This window comes from Muntiacus reevesi, chromosome 3 (genome assembly GCF_963930625.1).
Source record: "Muntiacus reevesi chromosome 3, mMunRee1.1, whole genome shotgun sequence".
NCBI classification, from domain to species: domain Eukaryota; kingdom Metazoa; phylum Chordata; class Mammalia; order Artiodactyla; family Cervidae; genus Muntiacus; species Muntiacus reevesi.
Genome location: NC_089251.1, coordinates 138,542,537 through 138,554,590, shown reverse-complemented (window position 1 = coordinate 138,554,590; position 12,054 = coordinate 138,542,537). Strand labels below are relative to the sequence as shown.

At 33.9% G+C, this 12,054-nt stretch overlaps 1 protein-coding gene across 7 annotated transcripts in view; it reads left to right on the top strand.

The window, feature by feature from the left end:
* MAP2 (microtubule associated protein 2) overlaps positions 1 to 12,054 on the top strand; it is a 285,457-nt gene that overhangs the window by 261,194 nt on the left and 12,209 nt on the right. For all 7 annotated transcript variants that reach the window (XM_065930672.1, XM_065930678.1, XM_065930677.1 and 4 more), the window contains one exon: positions 3,085 to 3,425. In XM_065930672.1, the coding sequence (XP_065786744.1) occupies positions 3,085 to 3,425 (341 nt within the window). The remainder of the gene's footprint in view (positions 1 to 3,084; positions 3,426 to 12,054) is intronic.

Below are 12,054 nucleotides of genomic sequence, written 5' to 3'. Positions count from 1 at the left end.
GATACAGGGTATATTTTATCCCTGCATAGCAGTAGCTGAAAGACATAGGGACAGTTAGCAGAACAAGCAATTTGCCTCCTCCCATTTGTCTATCATCTCCTTAAGGTAAAGAATCTGCCTGCAGGAGACTGGGGTTCAAGCCCTGGGTCGGGAAGATCCTCTGGAGAAGGGAATGGCAGTTCACTCCAGTATTCTTGCCTGGAGAATCCCATGGACAGAGGAGCCTGGCAGGCTACAGTCTGTGGGATCAGAGTCGAACACAACTGAGCAACTAACGCTACTACTCCTTAACTGCACAAGGGAATGTTCTAGCATTTTGTACTGCTGTTGAAAAGACTTGAAGGAATGCCGTGCAAGAAGTTTATTTAGCCCAAAGGGAGGGAAAGGCATTGTCATTGTAGACTTGACAAGATAAGTAAGAACAAACTGTAATAGAGTAACTCATAAATATTTTTTAATCATTTTAGTAACTTAGATTTAATCTTTTCTATTTCAGAACACATAGGAAACACTCAAATTTGTCATTTTTTGATGACTAGAACATAATTTATTACAATAAAAATTGATTGGTATCTATTGAACTGCAATATTAAGAGCTTCTTAATACTTGTGACTGATTTTTTTCTCATTTTCCAGATATAACACAGTACCTTCCTCCTTGACATATTCAAAACATAAAGCCATTTACTCTTGTTGCTGTGGAGTCGCCAGGTTGTGTCCACCTCTTTGCAACCTCGTGGACTGTATATAGCACATCAGTCTCTGTGTCCTTCACTAGCTCCGAGTTTGCTCAGATTCATGTCCACTGAGTCACAAAATAACTCTCAAATATTTCTCTTAGTTAATATTGTTATGCGTATCTGGAATATTGCTTCAACTCTGTCTCCATTACAGTAAAAAGTACCTCCGTACATAGAGAAATTTTGAATCAAGTCCGTAACATTAAAAAAGAAAATATGTTGAGCTGCTGCTGTGTTCAGGCCCAACAAAAGACACCAGTGCTAGGTAGAGGGACAAAGAATAAAGATATGATCCCCCTCCCCAGAAGACCTGAGATAGTCAAGAAAGATGAAATGATGGAGAATACATTTAGGGGAGAAATAAGTTTTCTGAAGAGATTTTTCAGAACATGCTGACTGACTCAAACCAAGATCAAAACCTTGGCCCATAAACAAACTTTGTAGCCAGGAATCTACAAAAAGCCAAGTTGAATGTGGTTGTATTACCCTGGTCTTGAAATGTCATATTTGTGGAAAGCAATAAAAATCACTAATTTGTCACTTTACTCCTCTCAAATCCCATTTCATATTTTTCATTGAAGCGTCTACCTATGTCTTTCCCTTCTACTAAAAGACCAAAAGCACACAGGGCAACTTTCCTTGATATGTGAAAACTGTTCACTGAGAGAGGAAATAGAATTGTTCTGTTTCTCCAGGAGATTGAGCCTGGGTAGAGTTATTTTGTCTGCAGACTTGAGCTCACTCCTTGTAAATATTTAAGCAAAGATTATTAATAATTGTCCCCCTTCTCAGGAAGAACTTTCTACATTGATGATGAGTTATATCAGTTGACTCTAGGATTCCTTCTACTTTACTGATTTTAAAGTTAATGAGTTATATCTTTATCCTCTTCAAAATTTCTAGAAGATTCATTGATTTTACAAAGTGACATTGTTGTCATTTAGTCAGTAGGTCCTGTCCGATTCTTTGCAACCCCATGTACTGTAGCCCACCAGGCTCCTCTGTCCATGGGATTTCCCAGGCAAGAATCCTGGAGTGGGTGGCCATTTCCTTCTCTCGAGGATCTTCTTGACCCAGGAATCCAACCTGCATCTCCTGCTTTGGCAGGAAGATTCTTTACCACCGAGTCACCAGGAAAGCCCCACAGAGTTACATACTTAGCAGTAAAAACTAAAAACCATGCCCTTTCTATAAAATATTTTTAAAGTGAGATAATTTGTATAACATAAACAATGTAAGTCAGTATTCTATTATTGGAATCAACGTATTATTTTAAGAGAACAGACTTTTAGATTTAAGAAGAAAACTCAACAAATATTAAGAAGCTGAGTATCATATCTGCCTTAGAATTTAATGTCATCTGGGTAAATGAGCCTTAAAGTCCTTATTACTGAATAAGAAATAAAAAGAGCCGCATCTATTGTGTATGCGCATGTTTGGTTATCAAATGTTTGGTATTGACAAAAGTTCTTTGAAAAGGTGAGAATCTGCTATTTTAATGAGAGTCTCCTAAGGTGTGTCCTCTTTTTAATATCATTATTCTTTTAAAAAAGCATTTGAAATGGCATTTAAGCACACATTTTAAAAGATAATATAAAAGAGAAACATAGCATAGGAAAATGGGGGAAAGAATTAAATGATAAAATGAGGGTAACATCAAGGTGAGGCAAAGAAATGCGTCTTACAGCATCTTGTATAATAGACAGTGAGGGATTATTGATTTGACTCCAAACTGCAAACTAGTACTGAAAGTATGGGAGAAAACACAATCAAGTACAAGATTCACTGTGAATAAATTGTTGTAACATCCCACTTTTCAAAAGAGAGAGCTAGATTTTTTTAAGCTAAATAATTTTCTACACAGGCCAAAATCATGTGATCTAAATACACTGTTTTGTGTTGTATATCCACCTGGATCTCGGAATAAATTTTCTGTACAAAGGAATAAATAATCCACACATCATTCAAAGAATCTTCAGTTTATATGAATCCACAAAGAATATTAAGTGCAGACTCTTTTTCCAACTAAAGGCAGATCCATATGCTTTAATAACCATGCAAGTAAAAAATATTTTTGACATATTCATGATGAAAATTAAGAATAAATCAGGAAAACCCAAGTATTACCTTCACATTGATAGCAATGCATGTTCAAAAGAATGTCATCAATTTGTGAGCCTAAAAATACGAGATTCTCACCTTTTCAATCATTGTTGTAATTTGTAAATATCCTAAACCCTTTAGAAAGTTGATGAATTATAAGTTCTAACAATGGATGGGAAATGGGGTATCTCGGGGAAGAACTTTCTGACACTGTGGTTTGGGTTTGGTTTTGCTAATATAGGGTCAGAGCCAATTCGCAGAGCAGGAAAAAGTGGCACTTCCACGCCGACTACCCCTGGATCAACGGCCATCACTCCTGGCACCCCACCAAGCTATTCTTCACGCACCCCAGGCACCCCTGGAACCCCCAGCTACCCCAGGACCCCTCACACACCAGGAACCCCCAAGTCGGCCATCTTGGTTCCCAGCGAGAAGAAAGTCGCCATTATACGCACGCCTCCAAAATCTCCTGCTACTCCCAAACAGCTTCGGCTTATCAACCAACCACTGCCAGACCTGAAGAATGTCAAATCCAAAATTGGATCCACAGACAACATCAAATACCAGCCTAAAGGGGGCCAGGTAAGAATCACATGAACACACATATTTGCTGCCGAAGTAAAATCCCCGTTACTTACTATGTTTCCATCCTCACATTACAGGCTTACAGTTGTTAAAAGGGAGATGGAGGTTTTATAGCGTTACGGGTTGTGATTTATTAGTAGTAGTTTGGATCTTATCTGAGAAAACTACTTTATAAAATATAGTGTAAATAATATGCCATGTCCATTCCTTCTGGTTATTATTAGATAAAAATTGATTTAACCATAGAGGAGAATCTTTTAGTTGATTATCTAATAGATCCTTTTTGAATGTATCTCTGTTGACTTGTGGATTTTAACTTAGGAGATATAAGTTTCATTTCTGGTCTAAATTTGAGTATTGTCTGGTATGAATTTCTGGTATGATACTGGCTTTGAACTCATTTGGCCATCTTTTAGTGATACTACTTTTTATCACCTTCCTTCTCCCCAAGGATTTCCTATGACTACCATTTCCCCATGTTCATTCCAAATCAGAGCATGATTCCCCAAGTTGTTTTCTCAGCCTGCTATTGTCTAAACATTGTAAAGGGCAGATATTCACATTGATAATTAATAAATGACTCTACATGGGTCTATAAGAAATTCTGTTTCAGAATAATTGTGTTAAATAGAGTTATTAGTAAAACTCTACCTATTGACTCTTAACTTCAGCTTCAGAGCATTTATATTTATTTTTTCTAACCAGAGAGCTTGATTTCTACCTTAACCTAAACATTGCTTACACACTGTGTGTTTGGACAAAGCAATTAGCCTAGAAGGAGATAAAACAAATATCACCTGATGTTTCCCTTGTGATATTGATAGGCCCATAGTTTGACTTTTATTGTAAATGAAGAGATGAAACACCCATCCTTGAGTCAAAGAAGAGGAAAGCAGTAATTTCCTTTATGCATTAACAAAGTATAATGCCCTCGTTCAATATACCAAAAAAACCTTTTTAAAAAAAACAAATATTTTTTCCTCTCTCTTTTTTTTTGTCTCTTGTATTTTCTGCCACTGATTTCTGGTATCCCTCTCTCATGCCAAAGAAAATACATTTTCAGCAGGTTTAGAAGAAATGTCTTGCCAAAACATGAAGCTGTCAAAGACTCCCACTCAGCATTGAAACAAAATTTAATGTTGCTTTTTCCTTTAGCAACAGACTTCTCTGCTTTCTCATTATGATTCTGTTCAAGAAAGTCCAGAGTTAAAAAAAATCAACCAAAGAAGGGAGGAAGGGCTCAGAATTCCATTTTTAGAACAACTGTAACATTCTATAACAATATAGTCACAGAAAGATCGTTTTTTTAATAGAAGAATGTAATTAAAATATGAGCTACAAGAAACCTTTTTAAGCAAAAAAAAAAAGAAAACAAATTATATCACGTTTAAGCCTGTAATTCCCAAAGTCTCATACTCTTGCCGTTATCATACTTTTGTATATCCAAGAGAAGGAAATATTTCAAGCCTTTTGGAAATATCCAAATGTAATATTATTTTATATTTATACATAAATAATTGAAAAGAGTAAGTTGAATAAAATAAATTTATACCAGTTTGCAAGTTTATCATTTTTGTTCTTTTGCTCTACCTCCTAAAATAGAGTAGTTATCATGTGCATTTAAATCATTTCTCTTTTTGTGAATATCCTAGTGTCCTAATATTTTCCTTAATTAAATGTGAGGTTTATTTGCCTATCTTCTGGAAAATATTGATACTTAAAAGAATCTATTTCTTCTTAGAATCACAAGGGAGTTAATTATCTCAAAGATACTTTATTGAAACTAAAAAGAAAATTGAATAAAAAGTAAATGCTTATTGATATAATTTGACAATAAAGATTTTATTCAAAGGACTTTTAAAGGTAGAAAGACAAAAAGTGGTTTTGGCCTCAGCTTTGCTAGAATCATTAAGCTAAACCAACCCCCAAATGTGAAGACTTAAATCTATTTCTCTTTTACTTCTTTATATCTTGCTGTGAATATTTCTGTGTCTAATTTTAATTTTCTCCTATTTTTGTTAATTCATAAAGTTGATGTAAAGACAGTCTTCTAAGGTGAACCAGTGCTGCCCTAGAGGTTATGGTAATTAAGGACTAGCAAACACATATAACATAGAAAATTAAAGAAAGAATAGAATTAGCCTCAAAATCACCATGTCAGTTGAAGAAAATCTTTTGTTCCATGAGGCCAGTGTTAAACTAATGCAAAATTATCCTATTGCAATTTCAGATGACTTGGAAAAATTCTACAATAGTGGAATTATAAAGTGACTTTTGTTGGAGAAATGGGAAGTGTTTCCTCACCAAGATAAGACATAGATGAAAGGAGTATATTTGCCTACTATTTTGTGATAGGTGGCGTCAATGTATTTAAATTGGAGAGGAAAATGAATTAGAAAATTTGGATGCACTACCGTCGAACTGTCTTTGTAGGAAACATTTTACTCAACATTTAACACTATGCTCCCAAAAGCCTCCTTATAGTGTATGGTCTTCTCACATACAGAGGGTGAGAAGAGTTTCTTTTTCTGTACATGTTAAACTGGGGATTTTCACTGGATTTTAAAGGTTCAACTTTATAAAACAACTTAAAAAAATTTTTATGTAAAAGTTTCTTAGAAATTGTCAAGGTAGTAATAATATGCCAAAGACCCTTGTTATTAATATCTGGTTGAGAATCCATAAACTGGGGAAATCGAAGCCAGTAGTATGTTTTCCCCAATAGTAAATTGTATATACTAGGATATTTGAATGGACAGTGACCAACCCAGAATCATTAAAGAGAATAGGACAATAGCAATACCTTCTATAGGAGCCCAGTTTTGTATCAGACATATGTCATCTATAGTTACTGAGAAAACTAGTCATACAGTTCTTATTAGTGAAGATGGGAGTAAATAGGTCGTTATAACCTTAATTCATATAATTCAGACCATCTCCACAGACTCTATTGTCATAAAATTTGGAGTGGTTTGATTGTATGTAAATAATTTAATTGTTAAAGCATTATTATTTTTGTATTAAAGTTTGTGCAGTCACTAAATATAAAGAGAAGAAATCTCTAATGGAAGATATAGGTGTCTTAGGAATTCAACAACAACCTTCCACGTTGGGAAGCTTTTATTATTTGCCCCAATTTCAATGTTTATTGCTCTTCCATATGTGTTAAGTTGTGTCCTTATGGCTGTTATCTCTTCTGTTAAAGTCCAGTTTTCTTTTGGCAAAGAGGCTCAACTCAGAGCTCAGTTCAGTGAGGCAAGTCAATCCCGAATGAAATAGATAAGCTAGGTGAAGCTGTGAGGGGTGTTGCAAAAAGCAATAAAGTTCATCTTTTTGCTAAAATGTAAATTCAGTCTACTGGTAAGAACATATGCAATCTCAAATTCACTATAGATAGTAAGCTTGGTTAATTTAACTCAAGGCACAGGTAAAGCTATCTTATTAAGTATATTAATTTGAAGCTGTCTCACTGTACGTAGCTCCTTAATCTACAGTCATCTAAATCTAAATTTTAAAATAAATAGTGTTAGCTTTTTAAGGACTCGGCTGCTTGATTTGAACAAAGATAGGAAAATAACCAGTTTCTCTAAATGTGTGGCATTAAAAAAAATTAAACAATTGCTGAATGAGTGGCATTTTTTCTGTCTATGGATCAGATCCATCAAAACAGATCCATTACCATATGTAAAGTCAATAGCCAGTAGAAATTTTCTGTATGACACAGGCAACCCAAATCCAATGCTCTGTAACATCCTAAAGGGGAGACAACTTAGTGGGAGGTTTAAGAGAGAGGGGACATGTGTATATCTATGGCTGATTGATGTTGATGTATTAGAGAAACCATCATGATATTATAAAGTAATAAAGCAATTATCCTCCAATTAAAAATAAAAGTAAAAAAAAATCCCTTTATATACTCTAACAGACTCCATAAATATTTGTGCCACAGAGGGCAAACAGAAGGTGAGTGAAAAAGCAGTGTTTTTGAAATAGAAGCAATGAGAGAGAGTAAGAAGAAAATGAATTAAATGAAATGTAGAGTGGAATTTTTTTAATATTTTTTAATATAAAATTGTAGGCAATATGCTGAGACTTTTTTGGCCTTTCACGTGCTACCTTGAATGAGTTGCTTTCAATTTTATATTCAAGGGGAAAAATGAAATTAATTCTGGAGGCAACTATAAATTATGGTGAAACAGGATTTTTTTCTTATCATATAAAATTATTATGACCGATTTTGTGAAGGTCTACTAAGGTGCTATTAATATACATAGGCACATTTACAGAATCAAAAATTTTATAAACAGAAAAATAAGTTTATTTAGATCTTTCTCTCATTTGCATATTTATTCTTTATTCATTTACGAAGACTCTGCTGTGTACTATATGACACATGACACGTGGTCTGTACAATCTAAGCAGAAGTGTTTGTTTTTCTTGTCCTCCCCTGGTGTCCTGCCTTTATTTGATTTTAAATTTTTTTCTAAGCCATTTCTTTCCATCACCTTAGGGTTACAAATAAGTACTAGTTAAAAAGTATAATAAAATACCCCACTAATTGTAAAATACTCTCAGTCAACCCAGCATGAAGAAAAGCTGTTCACCAAAATATATTACATAATATTGACAAGAAATGTTTTTTTTGCAACCAAAGTCATCATTATCTCAAAATGAAAGCTCCTTGGAATCAGGGACTCTGTCTTTATGCAATAGAACTTTAATAACTATAATTCAAGTACTTTTGTAAGGTAATGAAAAGTTTTCAAGCTAGGCTTCATAAATATTAATTATTAAAAATGATGGAAAAATTATTACTTTGGGTTTACAAAGCTGAGACCTGTAGACTCTCTTTTTGTTTGTTGTTCATTTACAAACCAAACAAGGACATGGGAACAGCCTTCAATCTCAGGTTGTTTTCAAACAATTGAACGGACTCTTGAAAAGTTAGTTTATTACCAACGTGGCCTAATATTCCTTACACTATCTTAAAGTTTTAAACTAAAGAAAAAATGTAATGTCAAGAAGTTATGGCATATGAACTTTATAAACCTCTTTGTATGTTAATTTTCCTGAGTCACAATGACTGTTGTGTTTGTAACTTTCCTTCCAGTGTCCATGGACAGACCGCTTAAACTGTGTAACAGCGGGTCTAATGGCTAACCTCAGTGTCTGTTCACCAAAAAGTTATTTCCAAATTTTTCAGCGTTATCTATTCACTCCAAGATTTCTCAATGTAGTTCTACTTTCTGCACTTTGTGACACAGCCTACACAGGAAAATTGAGCTCTCACCTAAATGGATCCTCTACCACATTCTTTTCCTTAGAGCTCTGTGGAATTGTTTATTTTGACATAAACTATTATTTCTGTTTAAATGTGTAAGGAATATACTTACTGTTTATATTTGATAGACTTAGTTTTGAAGATGTTATTGGTCAGTGTAGGTAAGTGTTAATTAAAATTCAGAATGGACTATAATGTTTATATACCTGTGTGCATTCTGACCAGAGCACCAGGTTGTTAACAGATGAATATTTGAAGAGCACTATCCAGAGAACTTTTAATCTTCAGGAATATATATGACATAAAAATATTTTTATTTTAATATATGATGCCTATGGACTCTATAGAGGCTACATAGTTTCATTAAAGTTGAATGTTATGGAATAGGAAATGCTTTTGAGAAAGGCAGAAAGTGTTTTTATTATGCAAGGATAAAGAAAAACTTCATAAGCATTCCTAGGAAATGAGGCAAACCCAAAGAAAAAGCTTACTGCCCTGTAAAGTTGAAGGGAAGTCAATTGAATGTCACTCAATTCTGTGTAAGACTGCCTTGGATGGGGAAAGAAAGAAATGATTTTGTAACTGAGGCTCATACCTAGAGGATGCCCGAGGGCCCAGCAGCAGATTGTAAAGAACTGAGAACAGAATCCAACTTTTAGACACCAAGTTACTTTCCGTATCTTGCTATCTTGAGTTGACATGTGGATATTTTATTTTTAAAAAGCAGCAGCAGAGAGTGTCAAAAAAAAATCAGATTCCCATTGCTCAAGGAACCCAAGTTGACATCGCGATTACTAACTCTGGTTTATCAACTGTTTTATTCAAAACTAAAATTGGGACTGTATTTTCTTTCATTTTTCATGTTTCATGTTTCAGCTAATCTCTAGTAAGAGAGACCTATTCCTGCCTGCAGGCACATCCCACATTTTGTATTCCTGCTCTTTCTTAGAGTAACCCTATTTGGGGGAGGAAAAAAGCTCCTTTCTCTACAGGAGCAATTAAGCTTATATGCAGAGAGAGTACAGTGGCAGATCATTTCAATTGAACCATTTATGATAAAATTCAACTAGAATCACATCAAGAATAGCCAGAAAGTAACTCTTCTGTTCTTTCCTAGAGTAGTGGAGGAATAGATAGAATTAAGTTAAAATAAAATAATTCTGATTAAGTATTCAGTTGCATTAATCTATTCTTTATAACTTTTCATGCTTATAAGACCCTTACATGAAAGAAAAATCAGTGATGTTTGCATATAAGTCACCAATATATGCCCAAAAGAATGAAATCCTTTTCTGCCAACCCCACACTGAGGAACTGGTTTGAGTGAACCTTGAAAGATGATCTGTTACATACTCAACTTGGAATGAAGGCGTTCTGTCAAGAGATAGTAACATAAAGACATTATGGGGATGAACTTGAAAATATAAACAAGGCCCTTAAGGTATAAACTATAGCACAACCTGGACAAAATGTAAAGTATTAAAAGATAACTCAAGCGTCAGTATTGCTGCGAACCTTGGTTGCCTGGCTATAAGTTTTATATTTTGTCTCATTTTATAAGAAATAGGAAATTTGGTAGAATTTTTAATAAGGCAGAGCTTTAGGAAGATGATCCAGTTGCTTGATATAATAATACATTTCACTGTGCTATGAAATATGCAGAAGGAAAGATTCTCATATTCTTTGCATTAATAGAGCAAATAACATTTTTGATGGAAAAAAATTAACAAAGATTAAAATGTGGTTTTGAGTTAATGTTGGATAATGATTATTTGACTATTTTTCCTTTATATCATGAATATAAAAATTATTTAATTTGTAAAATAGAAGTTAATTATATTTTTTTAGGCAGTCTCCAAGATATTAAAGTAATTTTCCCTAGACATAGGCTTTAGGAAAATAAAAGTCCAATGAAAATTTCTTCCGAAAGAAAGCAGTTTTCATTTCAATTTATCCATAGAGAACAGAGTTAAAATTCAACTCTCTGATTAAAAAAAAAAGAAATATCTGAAATAAAGCTTTACCTTTCACTGCAGCCATCTGTTTTTCAATTTTGTGGGTGGGATGGTTTCTAAGGACTGCCAGTATTTATGGAATCAACTCTCTAAGGTGTTATTTGTCAATGATCCTAGAGATGTTTGGCATAAAGTAGTTTGTAATTGTGCTAAGGCATAAATGTGAGTTACATGGCTCAGGTACAAGTTGTCAAGCTAGAGTGTAAAATCTCACTGAACATCAAACATTCACAGCCCAGAGTGGTTTTATTTCTGTCCACTCAACCATTAAACAAAGTGGTGAATGTCATAATCTGCCTCATTTTAGACAAAAGCAGTATACTATGAAGTTTTTGCAACTATGGAAATATGTAAAGGCTGTGCCATTAATGCATGTCAAAGTGAGCAAACATGGGTTAGTGAAATCTACCATCAAAAAAGGCCAGCTAGGTTTTTTACTAGAAAATCTATGATTCTCTTGAAAATCTGAAGAAAAACAACAGAAGTTGGCCTTGAAGTTTTAGGATTTAAAATTTGAATCATCTTTAAGTAATGCTGGCAATATGTCCTCTTTGGGTTGGAATCATTTGCTTTGGAAAATAATAAAAAATGTCAAACAGTTGATTAAACATTAAAGTCAAACAAATTTATGCAACTGAATTTGGAATTTCCATTTTTGCAACAAGTGAGTCAGATTTAACATTTGGCTTCTGATCACTTGGTAATGAGTCACTTGATTGGTACTCTTATGATCTCTAAATTAAAACTTGTAAATGAAATATGAGACTCAGTATATCCCCAAGGATTAGAAAAATGGCTTAGATGAATTCTTTTTCATTTCTAAAATAAATAGATCCTTATGCAGGATAATTTCAAGTATTATTATTATAAAAAACAATTATTTGCTTTCTAAGAATAACTTATCTGTGAGGTTTGAAATGTAATGGCCCTTATTGACTTGTTTATCTGCATCTACAGTTTACTTGAAACTCTTAGAACAACTGTGCTTTTTGTTGGATACAGACTTTGTGACATTGCCATTTTTTTTTTAATTAGAATATTTATTATGCCCGAAAGAGTGGCCACATCATTCTGTCTTTTGAATTCAGATTTTGACAAGAGTCTCTTCCCTTCGGCTGCTGATGAGAGCTGTCGATGATGCTTCCCTGTAAGGAACAAGCTATCTTGTCAGTGTTAGGCAGACGCTGCAATTTAAGCTTTGGCTAGTTAAAAATAGTCAAGATTCAGTGTCCTTTTGAATTTTCTACTCTTTTTTGAAAATTCCAAGAGATGCGATACCATTCCTGGAGAAAGCTGTATATCTAGGGTAAATTTATTTTGCTTTTTTTTT